Here is a 21,906-nt window from a genome sequence, read left to right as displayed (position 1 = left end):
GGGCCAGGGATCAAACCCGCATCCTCATGGATACTAGGTGTTTCATGCTGCGTCACAACAGGAACTCCCAAAAGCCAAAGAATTGTCCTTGTTTTTTAATGAACAGGAAGGAACTCACTAGAACAAGGGCCTCTGTGCATGGTACAAGCGGTGTGAAGAAGCAAGTGCACAGGGTCCCGTAAGTGCTCAAGCTACCAGTCCATCTGCACCTGAGGCACCTCTGAAGGTTTCCATGGGCCCTGTTCCTTGCCCCTCACCTGCCCTGTAGGACAGGACACACAGGTCAGCTGATTTCCACAGACCTCTCAGCGGACGAGAGAGGTCTCCAGAACACCCCCACGTCAGGGGCAAACCCCAGGTCTGCCAGAGCAGGAAGAGGACAGGATGTGGACAAACCCAGTCCCCTTGGTTCTTACCCCCAATCCCCTCCACTGTTAGGGTGACCCCATACCCACCCCTCCTCCCAGAGCCTGAGCTGCCCCCTCCCCCAGTGTCCTACATCACCCTACTTTGTCTTCCCCTCGCAGGGCCTGGGTTACCCCTCTTCCCCTCCCTTCAGAGTCCTGAGCTAGCCCCTCGCCCATCCCCTCCAGGGTTCTGGGTTTCTCCATCCTTCTTTGCCCTTCCTGGGCCCTGGGTTACCCCTCTCTCACGCTTTTATGCTACGGACAGTCAAGAACTTCTACCTTTTTTAGGACTTACAGAAACCTGCCTTTCCACCAGTCTCACTATGCTTTCCTAAAGCAAACACTTGCAGAGGAAGGAGTGCCTGGATGAGGATTTTACAATGCTTGGTACCTGGTGAGATGCTCGGGCCCTCCAAAAACTCGACTATCAAAAGTGCACAGCAGCAAGTCACTTACCTTTTCTCCACAGGATACATTAACAAATTCCTTAACACAAATTCTCCACATGCCCCAACAAGCAAGGGACCGATTCTTTTCCTTCCAGTCTTTCCCCTGACATTCTGCCCCGAGATGTACATACATGTGTGTCAAGGCCAAGCTCCATTCAGTAAGTCTCAAATTTTCTTTAAATTCTTACCAAATAATAGTCCTCCTCTTTCCAAAAATACCTAAGGTAAAATCTGAATGAACAAAGGCTCTTTTTTTTTTTTTTTTTTTTTCTTTTTTGGCCAACGTATGGCATATTGAGTTTCCAGGCCAAGGATGAGATCCAAGCTGCAACTGCAGCAACAGGGGATCTAAAAGTTTATTTTTAAATCAACAATAAGGCATCCTGTTGCCTTGGGTGTAATGAGCTCAGCTGTCCCTGGTCCTGCGTGCGATGAGAGCAGGAGGACGCCTCACCTCCGGGAGGACGGGCAGCGCCCCAAAGTGGAAACTGGAACAGTGACATGGAGATGAGAGGGAAACTTTTACAACATCAAGATTGGACTACAATTCATTACCCAGCTTCCAGTCCCCATAAGGAAACAGATGCGAGGACTCCCTACCCCAAGGCTGGCCTGGAAACGCCCCAACCCCAGAGGATGACTCAAGTCCCACCTGGAATTCTGTGCAGAGTTAGAGAAGAGTGACCCGTGGTTAGCACACATGCTGGATGAATGGCTTCGTGGAACCACAAACATGGAGGGTTGTACAGCTAAATAACCCACTCAGGAGTTCCTGTCATGGTGCAGCAGAAATGAATCTGACTAGTATTCATGAGGATTCGGGTTCGATCCCTAATCTTGCTCAGTGGGTCCGGGGATCTGGCATTGCCATGAGCTGTGGTGTAGGTCACAGAGGTGGCTTGGATCCCAAGATGCTGTGGCTGTGGTGTAGGCCAGCAGCTGCAGTTCCAATTCAACCTTTAGCCTAGGAACCTCCATATGCCAAGGGTGCAGTCCTAAAAGGCAAAAAAAAAAAAAAAAAAAAAAAATAATAATAATAAAATGACCCACTTGATTTACTGGGGAGAAAATTCAGCCCTTCTTACAGGAAAATTTTTTTTTTTTTTTAAACAGCTTGGGCAATTAAAAAACATAGTATTTACAATGACTAAACTTCTTTGTATTTACCAATTAAAGTATTTATCAACTAAAATAGCATGTTCAGCATAAAAGAACACTTTACATGAAATACTTCCATCAGACTTGTAACTCCCTCTGAGGAAGAAACCCCATTTGGAAACTAGGGAAGGGCAGCCTTTGGGAGCAGCTGGCTGATGGGTAGGATGGTATGTCCTATTGGTGTGTGAAGCCCAGGGCTCCTGGCCTGCTGGGAGAGCAGCTATAAAAGCAGTGAGAAGGATTTCTGAGGGGACAGCTCTGTGAGGGTGTAGGCCATCCTGGGGTGGGCAGTCGGGCTGGTGGGGCAGGGAGGCTGATATTAGGGAAACAGAGGCAGGGCTGGCAGAACCAAACTGGCCTGTCAGCCATGCCCACACCTCGTGAAGCTAAGAGCTGTGTTTCCCAAAGATGAAACCCAGCACCCAGCCACACTGATGACTGGGATGAGGGTATTTAATCCAGGCTAGAACCCAGCAGGATGTGACCTGTGCTGCCACAGACACGAAGATGCCAGAGGCCTGGGTCCGCATGAGCAACTGGGCTCCTTACCTCTCCTCCCCAACCACAACTTTCTCCCAAATTATTGTGCAACGTGAATGTCACCTACTCTAAAAGTTACATAGCTTTGTTGTCTTTAAATCCTCTTGTTCGCTCAGTCAACACCTACATGACGAGCCCCAGACAAGGTCATTGGCTAGTGGCTACCACGCTGGACAGCCCAGATAGCAAGATCACAGAAAGTTCTAGTGGACAACATTGGACCAGACCCAGCTGCCACACACAGAGATGAGCACAAGAGACCTGGAAATTTCTGCCCTCCTGAAGCCTATAATTTGGGAGACAACAGGCTTTCATCAAATAAACAACACCAACAATCAAATTTACAAGTGGTAAGTACGATGAAGGGAACTGCAAAGTGACCCCCAGGAGTCGGGGCTAGGAAGGTTTTACTTATAAGACAGGCATGCTTGCATGAAAAAATGGCAAATGCTGAAATAGAAGGGCCTCTATTCTCTTACAAAGAGAGAGCAGTTCTGACCAGAGGCAGACAGCAGGCTTGCAGGTTCACAGACCGGGGAGATGCCTGGATTCTGTTCCTCTGACATTTTAGAACAGCATGAGGTCACCAGTGAAGTATCCCTGATCATTTCAGTTTGGGCTGATTCCCATCAAACACTGACAAAGAAACAGTGATTCAGTTAGGTCGGGACTTCATGAGAGCCAGCACTTGCTTGTCATGACTGTGGAATGCCCGAAACAGAGATAACACAAGCATCTGATCAGTTCCTCTCACGGTTCAGGCTGCCCAGAAATCATGGCATCAAGACTGTCCAATCAAGTGTGTCAATGTCACAGGTAAGAGGTCTCAGCTGCCTTGCAGGCAGAGCTGCTGGGTGGAGACGCCCCCTACTCCAACCCAAGCCCCCTACTCCAACCCAAGTGAGCTTTCTTCTCACTCCTCCTCCAACCTAGTGTCACGCTATTTCATCTGAGTGAGCAGGAGGGGAAGCCTAAAGAGCTACAGGGCTGATTCCTAAAGAGCTGGATATAAACATCAAACAGACCTAAAAAGAAAATGGTACAGATGCTAGTGGAAAGGGAAACAGACAAATTAGGCTCTCTTCTTCAAGCCAGGAGAGAGATACAGGCATACCTCGCTTCATTGCAATTTGCCGATACTGCCTTTTTTTTTTTTTAAACAAATTGAAGGTCTGTGACAAACCTGTGTCATCAAAGCAAGTCTATAGGCAGCATTTTTCCAACAGCAATTGCTTACTTTGCTTCTCTATGTCATATTTTGGCAATTCTTATAGTATTTCAAATTTTTTCATTATTATATATTTGTAATAGTGATCTGTCATCAGTGACTTTATTTTATTTTGCTTTTTTTGTTAGGGCTGTACCCGAGGCATATGGAGATTCCCAGGCTAGAGGGTCTCATCAGAGCTGCAGCCGCCGGGCCTACGCCACAGCCACAGCAACTCCAGATCCGAGCCACGTCTGCGACCTACACCATAGCTCATGGCAATGCTGGATCCTTAAGCAAGGCCAGGGATCGAACCCACGTCCTCATGGATGCTAGATTTGTTTCCACTGAGCCACAACAGGAACTGCAATAAAGTATTTTTAAATTAAGATATGTACATTTTAAAAAGATATAATGCTATTGCACACTTAATAGACTACAGTACAATGTAAATGTAACTTTTTCATGTACTGAGAAACCAAAAAAATTTGTGTGACTCACTTTACTACAGTGGTCTGAAACTGAACCCACAATATCTCCGAGGCAGGTCTGTATTCTGCAGTTTTTCTAAAAGCTTTGTGTTTACTGCAATAAACCCCAACAGTAAACACTGTTACTATTTTAGACAAATGTCTTAAAAACGTACTATATACCATCTTGTCTCTTGCTACCTAAGGCAGGAACCACCCCCTCTGGGATGATGTTTGGTGACCCCAGCTCAGCAGTGGGAAGATGCTCAGGGCCCTGAAGACATATGAGTCAACCTACTGCCACCACCCCCATGAGGATCAGCTTAAGTGACGAGGGGCCTTCCGTGGGTCTGCACTCCCTGAGCTCCTTCCTCCCTGGCGTCAGCCATCATCACCTCTCAGTCAGCATCAGGCATGTAACCCACACTTCTGCAATGTAAAGTGGACACCCTAGGACTGCAAGGGTCTCTCCTGGAATAAAGTGGAGGATGACTCTGTACATTGATTGGGGGCCCCACTTCTGGAATGTGGCTGTGAGAGGGGAAACGGGTGGGCATCCGTGCTCCACACAGTGTGGCAAAGTGCTGCACAGAACTGACGGGTGCTGCAAAGATGGGCAAGTGAACCAAAAAGAGACTAGGAGACCCTGCCTTGCAACCCCATCAGCTGGAATTTTAAAGCTGAGCTGTCCTTAGCTAATCTATACTGAGCAGACGTACATGAACTGACACAAGAGTCAAAGAGAGATAATGAACTGCATTATTCACACAGAGCATCTGGCTGTTCCACCGCCTTCCCACTCCCTGGACAAGATCACTCTTGGGAACCTACCCCAAGCTGTGGTTGGAGACAGACAAGCTCCATTCTAGAGTGTTTTAGACACAATGCATCATGCACTGCAGCCAGGAATGAGGGTCAAACAAACCAGGAAGCAAAACCATCGCTACCACTTGTGAGGGTCCCTTGCACCTAGAAGCAGCACACAGAGCAGTGTAGCCCACACAGGCTGGGGAACCACCAGGCTGCTGCTCGGTGAGAACAGGGATGGTGACCTGACCCCACCCCCCAACCCACCCGTGTTGTCATCACTGGGGGCTGCTCTTCCAGAAGGCATTCGAGGTCAGGTAACATGGACCCCATTGACAATCCCAGACACAGACCTCACAATCTGGGCAGTACAGTGGACATTCATGCAAAGCTCCATCTTTGCAGATGGTCTCTCATCTCAAACTTCCTCCGCAAGATTTCACTGTATTCCTCTGACAATCACAGACCTGGAAAGTAGGATGGTTTGCGGCAGCAAACATGCACAGACATTGGTGAAAGAAAAAGAGGAGAAAGGTACCAGCAAAATGCAGCCACAGAGCACTGCCGGGGCCCTCCAAGTCTGAGAAACAGTGCCTAGCTTTCTCTTGATTTAAATTTGGTAAAAAGTCTCTCAAACTCTTGGCTGAGGAAACTCACACTTAATGCCTGCTGAGGAAAGCTGTGACCTGCTTCTCAGGCTGCAAAGCGGTCTGAAGGTTATGCCTAAGGCTTTGGAAGGGAGACGCTGAGCTAGTACTCATCCTTTCATTAAGACTGATGGGAGCCTTTAGTTTCTCTTACATGTTGCTTTAACCAGCAACCTAGCAGACTCTCAAAGGGGAATCAGGGGTGGTTACTGAAATTCAGGACTGGTCATCTCGGGACACAACCGACCCACACAGCAGCTCTTCTCTGGATTTTTTCTTCCAGAAAGAAAACAATACCTTCAATGTTAAAGACTGGAAATTCTTTTTTTTTTTTTTTTTTTTTTTTTGTCTTCTTAGGGCCACTCCTGCGGTATATGGAAGTTCCCAGGCCAGGGGGTCCAATCAGAGCTGTAGCTGCTGGCCTACACCAGAGCCACAGCAACACCAGATCCAAGCCTTGTCTGCGACCTACACCACAGCTCATGGCAATGCTGGATCTAAAAAAATGCTGGATCTTTAACCCAATGAGCGAGGCCAGGGATGGAACCCGCAACCCCATGGTTCCTAGTCAGATCTCTCAACCACCAAGCCACGACGGGAACTTCAAGACTGGAAATTCTCATTTGACCTAAATATGAACCATTACTCACTACTCCCAGCACCTCTCATAACACGTCACTGTGAGGTGGGCACTTTATATGGTTTCTCATGGTGGTTCTCTATCCTGAAGCCACGAGCCACCTGAAACCACCTGGGGTACCTGTTAGGAAAGGAGAGTCCTGGGCTCACCCTAGACCTCATGAACCAGAATTTCTAGGCTCAACTGCCCCAGGGGTTGTGATCATCGAGTACATTTGGCCAAGACTGGCTCATCTCATTCAGTCTTTACCATAATTCAAGAAAGCAGGTACGTATTTACCTCATTTGATTAGGAGGCAGAGTTACCTGTCTGAAGTTTATAGCTAGCCAATGGAGGGCAGGGATTTGGACCTTCTGGCTAAGCACCAAGAAAGTCACACGCTGACCTGCCCAGCTATCCTGCTGCTCGCAACACAATATGGAAACGGTGGAAACTTTAATCAAATTACAGAGCAGCCTATACTATTAAAATAAGTGGGGGAAAGACTCCACAAGGAATTAAGGCCCATACTTACATCTATACATGTTTACCCCAAGCAAAATCCAACCTCGCATAGGGGTCTTGCACTCTCCCTAAGCCCGGGGCCATGCCACCTCCTCCTCTTCCCCCTGCATGGCCACAACCAGAATCATAGGCTCCAAGCTCGGGGGGCACAGTGCACGCACATGGCCACATCTGAGGGTGGGGGGCACCTGTGCTGCCAGGAAACTCTCTGAGGCTTTTCTTAAGCATGTGTTAGCTGATGCACTCTATACACCACCATTTGGCTTGTTGGAAAATAACTGGGAAGCATTTGGAAATAAATCTGTGCAGGAAAAGACGAAGTCATGTTATACTATGTACACACACAGGACACGGCCTGGAAATGCATATTAAACACTCTTGGTTACATCTATGAAACAACTGATAACTTAGCCTTACATTTCTAATGCCAATTTAGCCAAATGGAAAATGTGAAAGCAGCATTATTTATATGACTCTGATAAGTAACCAGCTCAGATCTTCATTTAGATGTACTCATCCCAGGCTTCCTTCCCACAGTACAGTGAACCCCCACTCCCACCACCGCACACACACACACCAATGGAAATGCACTTGGAGCTGGTATTCAGTAGCTTAAATAGGCTCCATGAGGACCAAGTCCTACCCTCCTTCCAGAAGGCAGGCCAAAAACTTCCTTGCTGAGCACTTTTTTTTTGCGGGGGCGGGGGGGGGGTGTTTTTTTTTTTTTTTTTTTTTTTTTAAGGGCCACACCTGTGGCATAGGGAATTTCCTGAGCAAGGGGTCAAATTGGAGCTGCAGCTGCCAGTCTACACTACAGTCACAGCCACACCGGATCCTTAACCCACTGAGTAAGGCCAGGGATCAAACCTGCATCTCATGGATACTAGTCGGGCTCATTACTGCTGAGCCGCAACAAGAACTCCTTGAGTACCTTTATCTCATCCAAACACAGGGCTGGAAATTCCTGCCCTGCTCACTCTGCATGGTTCACTGGAAGACTAGGTTGGTAAAGACAGGAGAAAATTTGCCAATGCAGAAAGCACCACCTTCTTTGGGTATTTCTAGCTGACATTCATCAGAGGCACAGGAACTGCTAGTCTAATTCAAAATGATTCAAATTGTACTTGCTTCTAGAAAAGTTTTACTAGTCATGTGGGAAGTTTTGAGAGCTCTAAACTTCCTTGTGAGAAAGAACAATAGGACTACAGGCATCTTAAGTCATTCTTAAGACAATTAAACCAAAATGGGGGCTAAAACATCAAAGAAGCTGGCCCCAACCACAAGCAGTGGAACCATCGTTACCTGTTTCTCCCCACAGCGTGTCAGTGCCATTGACGTCTATTTCGTGTTCTTTTTCCAGTCCCAGCAAGCACTGGACCACCTGTCAGAAGTGGCAACGTGATTTAATGAGTTTCACAGCCATATGTGCTTATTATATCCTATGTTATCAAAGGAGAGAGTGTGTTGTTTTTTAACCATGATTATCTCATGCTGCACAAGGAGAGAAAACATAATGAAAACAGCTTTCCAGCATAATTTGTATGCTATTCACACTTTCACTTTGAGAATTTGAAAAAAAAAAAAGATAGTGAATTTCGGCAACACTGTTCAGGATTACTAGGTACTCAGAATTCTAATGAATTCCCCATGACCCAAATATGCCAGCCTAATCAACAAAGGACAGTGAGATCACACAGACTGCAGTTTCTGCATAAACTGCAAGAGGTGAATCCTTTTTTTCACAAGGAAGGAAAACAAGGCAATGTACTCCTTTTCAATAGAATAGTGCTGTCCAAGTGATTTTTCTACTGACAACATTCTTCTCCTCTCTCAAAGAGTCAAAGAACAGGTTGGGTCACGTGCGCAGAGGCAGGGGTCTGCCAGCTTGTGGAGAAGTGGAAATATTGGAGCCCCGAACCAGAGCCAGCACCCACCCTGCTCATCCGCGGCAACAGGAGAGCTTGTGGAAGCCATGTTTCCATCTCCCAGTCCACTCCCAGTAAGGGCCCCAAATACGTCCACATCCTAGTCGTGGAAACCGGGGTATGTTACCTGACATGGCAAGAGGACATTTGCAGATGGGATCATGAATCTTGAAATGGAATGGTTATCCTGCATTACCCAGGTGTATATTTGCCATGCACTTGATATGACCACAGCTGTTTATAAGAGGGACAGGAGGAAGCAGGAGACTGGAGGAGAAGAGCCTTGGTTAGAGGGACACACTCTGAAGACAGAGGCAAGGCCACAAACTCAGGAATAAAGGTGGCCTCTAGAAGCTAGAAAAAATAAAGAACCACTTTCCTTAGGAGCCTCCAGAAGGAACACTGGCTTCCTGACCCAATTTAATTTCAGCCTTCTGACCTCCAGAACCATAAAAGAACAGGTGGTTTTAACCACTAAAGTCTGTGGTCACTTGTTACAACAGCAGTAGGAAACGAATACACCCTTTGTGTCTTTTAGTGAACAAACCCTGTCCTTTTCCACAATATAGTTGTTGACTGTGCTGGGGTTGCTTATTCATAGCTCCTCGAAGCCAGCTTTGTTTATTTATTTTTTCTCGTTTTGTCTTTTTTTAGGGCTGCACCTGTGGCATATGGAGGTTCTCAGGCTAGGGGTCGAATCACAGCTGTAGCTGCCGGCCTACACCACAGCCACAGCAACACCAGATCCAAGCCTTGTCTGTGACCTACAACACAGTTCACAGCAACACCGGATCCTTAACCTACTGAGCAAGGCCAGGGATCGAACCTGCATCCTCATGGATACTAGTCAGGTTGGTTAACCACTGAGTCATGACAGGAACTCCAATAGCCAGCTTTAAAACAAGCTGAGACCAAGATCACATCTAACATCGTGTTCACTGTCCTTCCTAAGATGATTTTTCACACTCTGGACCCATGCAGATTTAGGGAAGAGTTTAAAGAAGAAAAACATCTACATTTAGATACGTATTTAACATGTTCTCTCTGTATCTATCTGCACAGAAATTTAAACATACTTATATTTTTAAATGAATAATAATAAACTCACCATATGATAACATTTAACACGTTTTTATCAATTGCATATATATATATAAGAAGGATCCAGCGTTGCCATGAGCTGTAGTGTAGGTCACAGATAAGGTTTGGATCCCATGTTGCTGTGGCTGTGGTATAGGCCAGAGTCTACAGTTCTGATTTGACCCCTAGCCTGGGAACCTCCATATGCTGTGGGTGTGGCCCTAAAAAAAAAAAAAAAAAAGACAAAAAGAAAGAAAGAAATTCCACATAATCTCATGGGAGAAATGGTAGTTATAAAAAACTACCTCAAGTAGCAATCACTGCTGGCAATGTTTTCTCACTTCCTGTTCTGTGATTGCAATCGCTCTTCCATGAAGTAAGATAAATGTCTGTTAACCCAGAGAAAGACAACTCTTCTGTGACTGGCATTCTAAGGTTTAGAATGAATACTTATCAAATATAAAAGGTGCTCTACTTTGAAAATGTGTATATTATCTGACATTTTCAGTAAGAGTATTTTTCCATTTTATGAAATGAGTATCTTCTCTGAAACTAAAACATATAGATACGTTGACTGGCATCATTTCACTTGTTTGTAAATCTCTTATGTCTGTCTTAGAAGATGGCTATGGAAGCTCTCTGGTGGCTTAGTGGTTAAAGATTTGGTGTTGTGACCACCGCGGTTTGATCCCTGACCCAGGAACTTCCGCATGCTGCAGATACAGCCGGGGTGGGGGTGGGGGGAGAGGGAGAGAGAAAGAGAAAGAGAGAGAGAGAAGAGAGCTGCGTTCTCTTATATATATGCATTCAACTTACTGCAATATATTGTGTTGGCTCAAGTAGGGTATATGTGTATTTTTGATATTTTAAATGCCAACAATAAGCCAGCCAGCAATGTGTGTGTATCTGCTCCAGTGTTTTAAATGCTAAATGTCAGCCAGCCAGCTTGGCACCCAAATTTACTTTAAGTTATTGTGGGAAAGAATCTTACCAAACACTGGCAGCTCTAATTCCCTGAAGATAATACAGAGTGAGAAACACATGGAAGAGAGAGGGTAAAATATTATTAAATTCACAGACGCATGGGTCAAGAGATGACAATGAAATTCCCAAAATGAGAAATACTGACATCAATCAGAAGCAAGTGCTCCACGTAACTACTGCGTGCAGTTTTCCTTCAGTGCAGGAACTGCAAATGACAAGCATTCTTATGTGCTACCAGAGCACTGAAGTTCTATTTTTAAAAATCCCTCAAATATTCAAAAGCAAGTTTAGAATTAGGATTCCACGTGACTAGTGTTAAATGATCACAAGGACAAAAGAATGAATCAAAGGGGAAAAAAGTAGACAGCAGGCCTAGTGGGTAAAAACAGAACAAGGAAGGAAGAGAGGAAGAAGCCAGAGAAGGAGCACTGTGGGCTGGAGAGCACTTTGCCTGGGAGTGGCTAGCCCACCCAGCCAGTCCTTGCTCCCACTGTGGGCTCTCCCCTAGCTTTTTACTGACAGAAAGGGTGTGATAGTAACAGAAGAACGTTGCACCAACTGCTCTTTCTTGAAACTTTCATTTTCTTTCATTCCTTTGGTGCATAACAAAAGCTAGCAACTCAGAAAAAGGTGACTGCAAAGCACCTGACACCCCCACCCTCCACCCCAGGGATCCCAGTCTCCCAGGAAGGGCCCTGGCAGCCCCCACTCACCGCGCTGTGGCCCATGCTGGCGGCAGCCGTCAGCGCCTGCTGCAGGGCTTGGCTCTTCCTGAGTGCGCCTGGCTGGGGCGGGCCGGCTGACCACTCACAGGTCAGCAGGTAGCGGAGAATGTCACCGTGGCCCCTCAGTGCGCTGTGGACCAGTGCGCATTGGCCTTTCTTATCCAAGTGGTCCACCTGTGGGGGGATGGGGAGGTCACAGCTGAGCATCGCTATGCCTCTGAGAACATGGTGCTCCACAAATGCTCTACATCAACCCCATCCCAACGCACAGGCACAGGGGTCATGTTCCAACATCTCTCTCTGGAGAATGTCAAGTCTCCGTCTGAATTACACTGCTGTAATTAAGGTACTGTTCCAGGCTCGAGTTCCCTCTGAAGAACTAGTGATCACATGACACCCTCCTCACTCCCTGTGTCTCTCCAGTAAATGACTCGGAGCTCCGAGTTCTCTGGGGAGCTGGTATGAGGACACAGACCAAAACCCAGACTTCCCAACTTCGGTCTCCTGCGTGGAACATTCTAAGTCGCTGTGATGAGCTATGATCTATCTGGGCAGTAGAGCAGTTCTTTAATCACTGAGATGACACAGCTAGGGAAAGGAACGGACCCAGACACCCAGCTCCAAATGAGAAGGCCCGGAAGGGACTCCAAGTTCATTTTATTGGGGAAGGCAGGTGACCGGGGATGTGTCAGCATGCTACGTATGGTCACAAAACCAAGAAGGCTGCCTAGCTACAAAGGGGGAGAGCCGGAGCATTAAGTACCCCCTCATGGTCCAAGAGGCAGCAGAAAGCACGCCATTCCCTGTCTCAGACTGGGAATCCTAGGCTGGAAGAGGACCAGGGTCCAGCCTCACCTCCAAATTCTGATGATGCTCTGCACATCCTCCCAGAGGTTTTGCAAAAGCCACATATGTGACCCCGTCCCCCTCCCACAGAGCTTTCAGCTAGCTTCTGAATGAAGGTAAGGGAGGATTTGGATGTGGAAACGGAGGAGTGGTGATGAGTAGTAATGAACCCACTGGGAAGGTTGACCAGCAACAATTCCTTTCTTCCATGACCCAAAGCGGACCTGTCCCAAACACGGTATTTTGAGAGAAAGAACAAAAAGGCTTTCTTTTTGTTGAACTTTTAATATCCTAATTAATGTAAAGAAAAAAGACAAATATCAGCGATTTACTTCTACTGTTATTCAAAAGTGCATTCCCCCTTCCCCAACGAAGGGCTTTTAACTAAACCTAGACAGAGTTTACTGTGAACTTGGCACTGGTCTCATTTAATCTATTGACATTGATAGTCCTTGAGTAACTTCATATATATATACATATATATAGTTACTTTCTATTAATGTTAATATACCAGTTTATTTAATGCTCACATGATAGCCCTGTGGTAGATCCTGCTGTTGTGCCCATTTTACAGATGAGAAGCCTGAGGCACACAGCCTCAACAACTTGCCCAACATCTCAGCTAGCAGATGGAGGAATGAGGGCTCAGGGCCTTCTAGTTCCTGGAGCCACGTGCTTAAGCACATGACTTCCAAGACTCACAGAACTCAGTTTATTGTCAAGAGGAAAAAAGAGAGAGAAAAAAAAAAAATACATGAAATGGAATAAGAAAAAAGGAGGAAAAAACCCAAACATTTAAGTCTTTTCAACTAATCCAGCACTATGTTAAGTTCTGTGATAAGTCCCAAGGTAACACTTGCAGGCTTCTGAAGTGGGGCTTTACTCGGGCTGCTGGGGGCCAGGAGTCTCCCTGTATCCTGCCTCCCCTGGGGCAGAATTAAGGAGAGTAAGAGTGAAATGCAGGGCCCCTGCTCTCTTGGAGGTGACACACTCTCATCACACACACCTATATCAGGCCACACCACACTGTCTGGAGCCTGTAGCTCCACCCTTTCTGTTTACATGGTGACTTCTGTTCACTGCAACTGGGCAGACATCAAAGGGAGACAGGCCCAGCCGATGACAATTCTACAAGAATGCAAGATACCCCTCCCTCCCAGCAGGGAAGGCTGCTGCTTACCCTTGCCCCCCTCTTGGCCAGGAGACACACCAGCCTCATGTGGCCGGCAGCGGCTGCGTAGCAGAGGGCAGTCATGCCATTCTCCGACGTGCCATCCAGGCAGGCGCCAAACTCCAGGAGCAGAGTGACCACCTCCTCGTGGCCAAGGTGAGACTGGACGCACAGGATTGGGGCGTTATTTAACACTTCAGTCCTGTAGTTGACGTTGGCCCCTCCCAAAATTAGGAGACGGCTCACCTGTTAGAGAATGTCCCCCAACAAGATTAGTATCTCCTGTAAACAGAATCCTCCTTCACTGTGGGTGGGAATGTAAATTGGTACAACCACTATGGAGAAGAGTTTTCTGAAAATAGAACTACCATGTGATCCAGCAATCCCACTCCTGGGCCTATAAAAGGACAAAACTATAATTCAAAAAGATACATGTTCATAGGAGCACTATTCCAATAGTCGAGACATAGAAACAACCTAAACATCTGTTGACAGATAAATGGGTTAAGAAGACATGATGCATATATACACAATGGAATACCACTCAGCCATAAAAAAGAATGAAATAATGCCAATGCAGCAACACAGATGGACCTGGAGATTCTCATACTAAGTGAAGTAAGAAAGAGAAAGGCGAATACCACATAATATCACTTACATGTGGTATCTAAAATATGGCATAAATGAACCTATCTACAAGACAGAAACAGATTCACAGACATAGAGAACAGACTTGTGGTTGCCAAGGGGAAGGGAGAGGGAGTAGGAGGGACTGGGAATTTGGGGTTAGTAGCAGCAAACTATTATATTTAGAATGGATAAGCAATGAGGTCCTACTGTACAGCACAGGGAACTATATCCAATCTCCTGGGATAGACCATGGTGGAAAATTCTGTAAGAAAGGGAATGTGTATATATATATATATATATATATATATATATAACTGAATATATAAAAAATGTAAATATATGTACAACTGAATCACTTTGCTGTACAGCTGAAATTGGCTCAACATTGTAAATCGACTAAAATAAAAAATAAGAAATGAAGATTAACATCTCATGCAGATGTCAGTCACAACAGCATTTGTGGAGAAGGGCCATATCCTTAGTCCAGCACTTCTCAAACTTGAGCATGCACCAGTATGACCTGGACATGTGCTGAATGTGCCTGTTCTCAATAGTGGGAATGTAAAATGCATATAGCTGCCATGGAAAACAAGGTGGACATTTCTCAAGATCCAGCAATCCTACTCTGGGTACATCCCCAAAACAAATGAAATCAGGGTCTCTGCACTGCCATGTTATTGCAGCACAATTCACAGTAGTAAAGAGATGCAAACAAACTGAAGGATCAACAGATGGATCAAAAAAAGTGGTGTGTACACACAGTGGAATATTACTCAGCCCTTAAAAGGGAGGAAATCCTGTCACATGCCACAACATAGATGAACTTTGAGAACATTATGCTAAGTGAAATAAGGCAGCCGCAAAGAGATGAATACTCTATGATTCCACTTATGAGGAGCATAAAGTAGTCAAATTCATAAAGAAAGGAAGGCGAATAGTGGATGCCAGGTCTGGGAGAATGGAGATATGAGAGACGTTTAATAGGTATGGAGATTTCATTTTATTCTGGAGAGCTATTGCATAATAACACGAATATATTTAACACTATTTAAGTCTACTCTGAAAAATAGTTAAGATGATACATTTTATATGCTTTTTATCATAGTTAACAATGAAAATTTAGGGAGTGCCCTTGTGGTGCAGTGGATTAAGGATCCAGCATTACCACTGCAGTGACTCAGGTTAAATCCCTGTCCCAGAAACTTCCATGTGCTGTAGGCTCGGCCAAAAAAAATGTTTTTTAAATTAAAAAGAAATTTAGAAATGCACATCCTCCGGGCTCAGACCTCTAGTTTCAGTAGGTCTGAGGTGGGGCCTGAGAATGTGCTTTTTTCTTTCTTTTTTTTTTGTCTTTTTAGGGCCATACCCATGGCATGTGGAGGTTCCCAGGCTGGGGGTCCATTGGAGCGATAGCCGCCAGCCTATACCACAGCCACAGCAACACCAGATCTGAGCCTCATCTGCTACCTACACCACAGCTCATGGCAACACCAGATCCTTAACCCACTGAGTGAGGCCAGAGATCAACCTTGCGTCCTCATGGATGCTAGTCAGATTCGATTCCACTGAGCCACGACAGGAACTGCTTTTTTAAATGAATTCCCAGGTGATACTGATGCTGTTGGTGTAAGAACCATACTTTGAAAACCACTGTTTGCTCTAAATAAAAACAGAAAATTCATTTCTGGGGCAGTGAAATTGTCATCACAGGATTAAATAATTAATAGTGAGATAATAAAGCCTAAAGTAAAGGCAAGTACTCTCTTTTCCTCCCAAGGAAGTGTGCCTTTAAGAAGAAGCAGAATCCATGCAAATGTTGATGTGCTTGGGACTCTCAGCAGCACAGACCTAGAAAAGCATCTTTTTCCACTAGCTACTCCATTCACCACCCACTGAACTCCTTGGATACAGATAGCAGAAGTTTGTTATGTGTATGCTTTAATATAAAAATCACTGAAAACTTTATGCAAATTTTAGCTATATGAATACCTTAAAATCTCCAAATAATCAAAAAATGATACCCTTTTTAACACCTATTAGGATGTCTGCTGAGTTTTTTCAAACAGTTCCCTTCATTGGTCCTGACGGGCATCCATCACTCCCCCTGACAGACCTGGGTTCCCCACTCAGTGTGGAAACCACAGAGACTGGGTCACTTATTTGGCCAGAGACACACAGAATCATTAAAAGATAGAGAAAGGCTTATAAAATTCAAAGTATTTCAATGATATAATGTCTGCAAGAGTAGTTGACAGAATACTTACAAATTGATAGACATTATTACTTTCATCTGGTGGTGACGCCACACCTGAGAATAGGTGTAGCACAGGTAGCATGCAGACAGGTTAGAATCCAAAGCACAGAATCTGAGGAGGTCTTGGTTGCTGCTGAGGCTGGAAGCCCAGGTGACCCAGCCCTTCAGCTACTTCTCTGACCACCCCTCCCCGCACAGGGACCAAGCTGGGTCTAATGCTTGTCCTCTAACAAAGGGTAGGCATGCCCCAGCCCCCTGGCCTTTACCTATGCATCTCCCTCTGCCAGGAATAAGTGCCCTTTCCATAGATACAGATAACAAAGGATCACTTTCTATGGTCTTTGGCTCCAAGGCCAGGGCAATGCTGCACACACCCCCACCAACCACCAACCACAGGCATAGCCCTCCCCTCTGCACACTCCATTTCCTGGCTTAGTCCATGGCACAAGACACTGGTTCCAAAATACAGAGGTTCACAGAGAAGAGAGGCAAATGAAGCCCTTTCATGGGCAAGGAGAGACCACCGGTCTGCTCCTTCCCACCATTACGTCCATCCCTTACATTTCAGGAGGGGTGCCTTGTACAAAAGCGACAAGGAGGCCCCTGTGATCCAGCACCTGCCCTGTCATTCACACCATCAGGGGGTGGGGGGTGGGGGCACACCCTTCACCCTACCCAGGTCAGCACCAACTCAACCTCCAGCCTCCTGCTGCCAACCAGCACGTGTGGATGGAAGGGCAGAAAACACAGGGACAAGAAATCAGGAGAGGTGCCCCTGTCCCTAAAGTGACATGTGACCCAGGGCCTCGGCCAAACTCATCCCTGCTGGGCCTGCTCCACAAGTCCACACAGGTGTGCTCTTAAAAATAGCACCAAGGGGAATGTAAACTAGTGCAACCACTGTGGAAAACAGTGTGGAGGTTCCTCAAAAAGCCAAAAATAGAACTACCATACAAACTAGTAATCCCACTCCTGGGCATCTATCTGGAGAAAATCCTAACCGAAAAAGATATATGCACCCCAATGTTCTTTACAATAGCCAAGCAGACATGGGAGTAACCTAAATGTCCACTGTCAGAGGAATGGATAAAGAAGATGTGGTACATATGCACGTGGAATATTAGCTATAAAAAGAACAAAATAATGCCATTTGCAACAACATGAATGGACTTAGAGACAGTCATACTAAACGAAGTTAGAGAGTGAAAGACAAACATTATATGATATCTTTATATGTGGAATCTAATGAAAGAATACAAACGAACTTATTTGCAGAACAGAAACAAATTCACAGATTTTGAAAAATTTACAGTTACCAAAAGGGACAGGTCAGGGGAGGGATGGACCGGGGGTTGGGGACTGGCATATCCACACTGTGGTATATGGAATGAGGTCAATGGAGACCTGCCATATAGCACAGAGATCTCTACCCAATATCCTGTGATAATCTCCATGGGAAAAGAATCTGAAAGAGAATGGATGTGTGTACATGTATAACTGAATCACTTTGTTGTCAGCAGAAATTATCACAACATTTAAAGCAACAAATACTTCAATAAAACTTTAAAAATTGACAAAAATAAAATAGCTCCCAAAGCAACAGAAATAAAAGCAAAAATAAGCCAATGGGACCTACTCAAACTGACAAGCTTTTGCACAACAAAGGAAACCATAAAACAAAAAGACAACTTACAGAATGGGAGAAAACAGTTTCAAATGATGCAAATGACAAGGGCTTAATCTCTAAAATACACAAACAACTTATACAACTCAACAGCAAAAAAACCAACAACCCAACTTAAAAATGGGCAAAAGACCTGAATAGACATTTCTCCAAAGAAGATATACAGATAGTCAACAAGCACATGAAAAAATGCTCAACTTCACCGATTATTAGAGAAATGCAAACCAAAACTACTATGAGGTACCCCCTCACACCAGTAAAAATGGCCTTCATTAGTAAGTCCACAAATAACAAATGGTGGAGAAGGTGTGGAGAAAAGGGAACCCTCCTGCACTATTGATGGGAATGTCAACTGGTACAACCACTATGGAAAACAGTATGGAGGTACCTTAGAAAACTATACATAGAACTACCATATGACCCAGCAATCCCATTCTTGGGCATATATCTGACAAAACTTTCCTTGGAAAAGACACATGCACCTGCATGTTCACAGCAGCACTTTCACAACAGCCAAGATGTGGAAACAACCTAAATGTCCATCAACAGATGACTGGATTAGGAAGATGCAGTATAAATGCACAATAGAATACCACTCAGCCATAAAAAAGAAGAAACTAATGCCGTTTCAGCAACATGGATGGAACTAGAGACTGATACTAAGTGAAGTAACTCAGAAAGACAAATACCACGTGATATCACTTATTTCTGGAAACTAATGAAGTAACTCAGAAAGACAAATACCACGTGATATCACTTATTTCTGGAAACTAATATCCGGCACGAATGAACCTTTCCACAGAAAAGAAAATCATGGACATGGAGAATAGACTTGTGGTTGCCAAGGGGAAGGGGAGGGAGTGGGATGGACTGGGAATTTGGGTGTAATAGACGCAAACCATTGCCTTTGGAATGGATAAGCAATGAGATCCTGCTGTATATAGCACTGGGAACTATACCTAGTCACTTACGATGGAGCATGATAATGTGAGAAAAAAGAATATATACATATATGTACAACTGGGTCACCTTGCTGTACAGAAGAAAATTGACGGAACACTATAAACTAGCTATAATGGAAAAATAAAAATTGTTATTAGTATGAAATAAAATAAAATAAAAACACAGAGGGGAAATGTTAAATAAATAAATAAATAAAATGAAATGAAATTAAAAAAAAAAATAGCACCAGGAGCTCCCTGATAGTCTCGCAGTCAAGGATTTGACATTGTCACTGCTGTGGCTCAGGTTCGATCCCTGGCCCAGGAACTTCCATATGCCGCAGGCAGGGCCAAAAGAAAAAAAACATAGAACTGGACTCAAAGAAGATTTGCAAGCATTTTCAAAGTCTAAGTGGTCAACACAAGTAAGAGTTTTTGAGAAAATTATTCCCCTTTGAGTAAACACCAATAACATGGAGGGAAGAGGACAATGCTGCTGAAATACCTGGGGATTTTACCAAGGCCTAGGAAATCAGTTTTAGGCAAGAGAAATACAGAGGCACCCTAGCAGCTTTTCCAAAACACACATAACATCACTGAGGGGCACATCCAACTCTGGTCACCAAAAGACAAACAGGAAGCGATTATAAATTCCCAAGGTAACTCTGACAGCCAGCTACCCTCTCTCTCCCCTCTCCTGTCAGTCCCATCCCCTCTTGACATCCATGAGCCTAAGAGAAAAAGATAAAGAGTCAGAGTTCTCAATCAGCCCCTCAGTAACTCGCTATGTGATTTTCAGAAAATTATTCAACCTCTCTGGGACTCAGGTGCATCCTAAGAAAATCACAGTATACCACCCCATTCTACTGGACAGAAACTCTTTCCTAAGAATGTGGAAGGTATTGCTTTAGTACTGCCTCTTTTTTTTTAAGAAGGATATATTATTTATTTATTTACAAAAAGTTTTATTGAAGTATAGTTGATTTACAATATTGTGATAACTTCTGCTGTGCAAGAAAGTGATTCAGTTATACACACGCATACACATGTACTTCGTAAGACTTTACCTGGAAGGTATGTGCTTAGGGGTAGTTTTCCTAAAGATATTTGCTATCAATTCACTCCATCTGCTCATTGGGAAAAACATTTCCTACGTTGGTGCCATGCTGCAGGTATCTTTACCACTTAGTGCCCAATCTCAGCTTGTGGATCTTCCTCAAACCCACGTTTCTTAACCCTGCTCCACAGTGAAACCACCTGGGAGCTTGCACATTTCCAAAGTCTGCTCCCCACTCCTTGGAGATTCTGACTTGGTTGGGGCCCAGGGGCTCCCGGGTGGCTCCTGCTGGCAGCCACAGCCGTAAACATGTCAGGTGATGTATGCACCTGCGGAGGGGGCATGGGCTATTCTGCGCCAGGCACCCTGCCTGCTGTGTGATCTGGGGCAAGCTATCGCTGCCCTCACCCTCAGTTTCCTTCTCTGAAAGGTGGAGATAAAAACAGTTTCACTTCCTTAGATTGTTCCAAAGATTAAAAATGAACGTGCCACACACACAAAGCACTTAGCACAGCCCTCAGCATCCTGTAAGTGCTAAATAAATATTACTTGCTATTGTCACAGGCACCTTTAATGGAATGTTCAGAAGGGGCCAGGGCCCCAGGCCCTGACCCCTGCAAGGCTCAGGAGGGTGCTCTGCCCCAGGCACTCGGTGATCCAGAGGTCTGGGCCCCTGGGCCACTTGCAACACCAAGCACAGGGAGAACTCACGCTTATTTGAGGGCAGATGTAAGTCATTTGAACCCATCAAAGCCTAGTGGTGGGTAGCTCCCCTGTACCACCACCAACAGGCACAGCCACAAGTTCTCAGATGCTGACATCAGAATCTCAGTTTCCAGAAAGCAGACAAATCATAAATGAAGATAACTCACTTGACCACACAATAAATGGCAAGAATTCTCCCAAGAGCTTTAATATCTCAATGAGGGTTCCCCTCACTCTCTATAGCAGGTTCTTTTGTTATCTCCATCCTACAGCAAACTGAGGCTCAGAGCAGGTAAGGCACAGGTTATCCTGGGTCATAGACAGTGCAGCCGCGGAAGCGGCCACTCTGGCTAAGATGACACTGCATTCAAAGAAGGTGGTTAAATGGTTCTTCCTACACATTTTTTCCCACCACACAGAAATCTTCTGGTCATCACCACTGCTAGAGCACTTCCTGGATAACACCTGAGGATAGTAATATTGTCTCTACACTTCTGGATTTAACAGAGGCAAGAAAAAAAAAAGGAGTAAGGGGTAGGCAAAATGATGTGGTCAGGAGGAACAGAAGAGGCAGAGTCCAGCACGGCTGTAAAGTGGGAGGCACAGTTTTCTCATAAAATACATTGGAGGTTCTCATCAATATAGCTGGCGTACTGCCTAAGAGTTATGCAGAGTATGACAGGATCCTCACAGCCAAGGGAAGTGAGGCCAAGGTCCACACATCACTCCTGTCTCCAGCAGAGAGAAGAAGTACAACCTCCATTCTCTTGAGTCCACAGCCTTGGGAAGCCTGTGGCTGTCAGCTAGTCCAATGGGACTCTGTGAGCACAACAACCAGCTGGCACGGAGCCTAGAGGCAATGATGGAAAGGACCCCAGCCAGGGCCCAGGCGGGCATAAGCCTGGGCTGGCACAAGCCTGGCCTGGCAATATGAGTCCATGTTGTTAGGAATCTGCACGCCACCAGAATTAAAATACATCTACCAAGCAATCATCCCAGAGCAAGTCACTTTAATTTACCAAAGCAGCAAACTGCAATTATTGCTCAAAATGACATCTATTCCTGTATGACAACA

At 45.2% G+C, this 21,906-nt stretch overlaps 2 protein-coding genes and 1 long non-coding RNA gene across 32 annotated transcripts in view; all 3 read right to left on the bottom strand.

The window, feature by feature from the left end:
- LOC146395936 (uncharacterized) overlaps positions 1–21,906 on the bottom strand; it is a 1,175,949-nt gene that overhangs the window by 412,293 nt on the left and 741,750 nt on the right. The window lies entirely within an intron of this gene.
- DAPL1 (death associated protein like 1) overlaps positions 1–21,906 on the bottom strand; it is a 933,549-nt gene that overhangs the window by 585,969 nt on the left and 325,674 nt on the right. The window lies entirely within an intron of this gene.
- Positions 1–21,906, bottom strand: part of TANC1 (tetratricopeptide repeat, ankyrin repeat and coiled-coil containing 1) — a 246,037-nt gene that overhangs the window by 22,332 nt on the left and 201,799 nt on the right. For all 30 annotated transcript variants that reach the window (XM_085001112.1, XM_021074760.2, XM_085001117.1 and 27 more), the window contains 3 exons: positions 13,570–13,806; positions 11,532–11,717; positions 8,132–8,210 (listed from right to left, as the gene is read on the bottom strand). In XM_085001112.1, coding sequence (XP_084857238.1) covers positions 8,132–8,210; positions 11,532–11,717; positions 13,570–13,806 — 502 coding nt within the window. The remainder of the gene's footprint in view (positions 1–8,131; positions 8,211–11,531; positions 11,718–13,569; positions 13,807–21,906) is intronic.

The sequence above is a fragment of the Sus scrofa genome, chromosome 15, assembly GCF_054392235.1.
Source record: "Sus scrofa isolate SSC_HxYL_T2T_F1_AM1 chromosome 15, Sscrofa_HxYL_maternal_Yorkshire_Landrace_v2.0, whole genome shotgun sequence".
Lineage (NCBI taxonomy): Eukaryota > Metazoa > Chordata > Mammalia > Artiodactyla > Suidae > Sus > Sus scrofa.
This window is presented reverse-complemented; position numbering and strand designations above follow the sequence as displayed.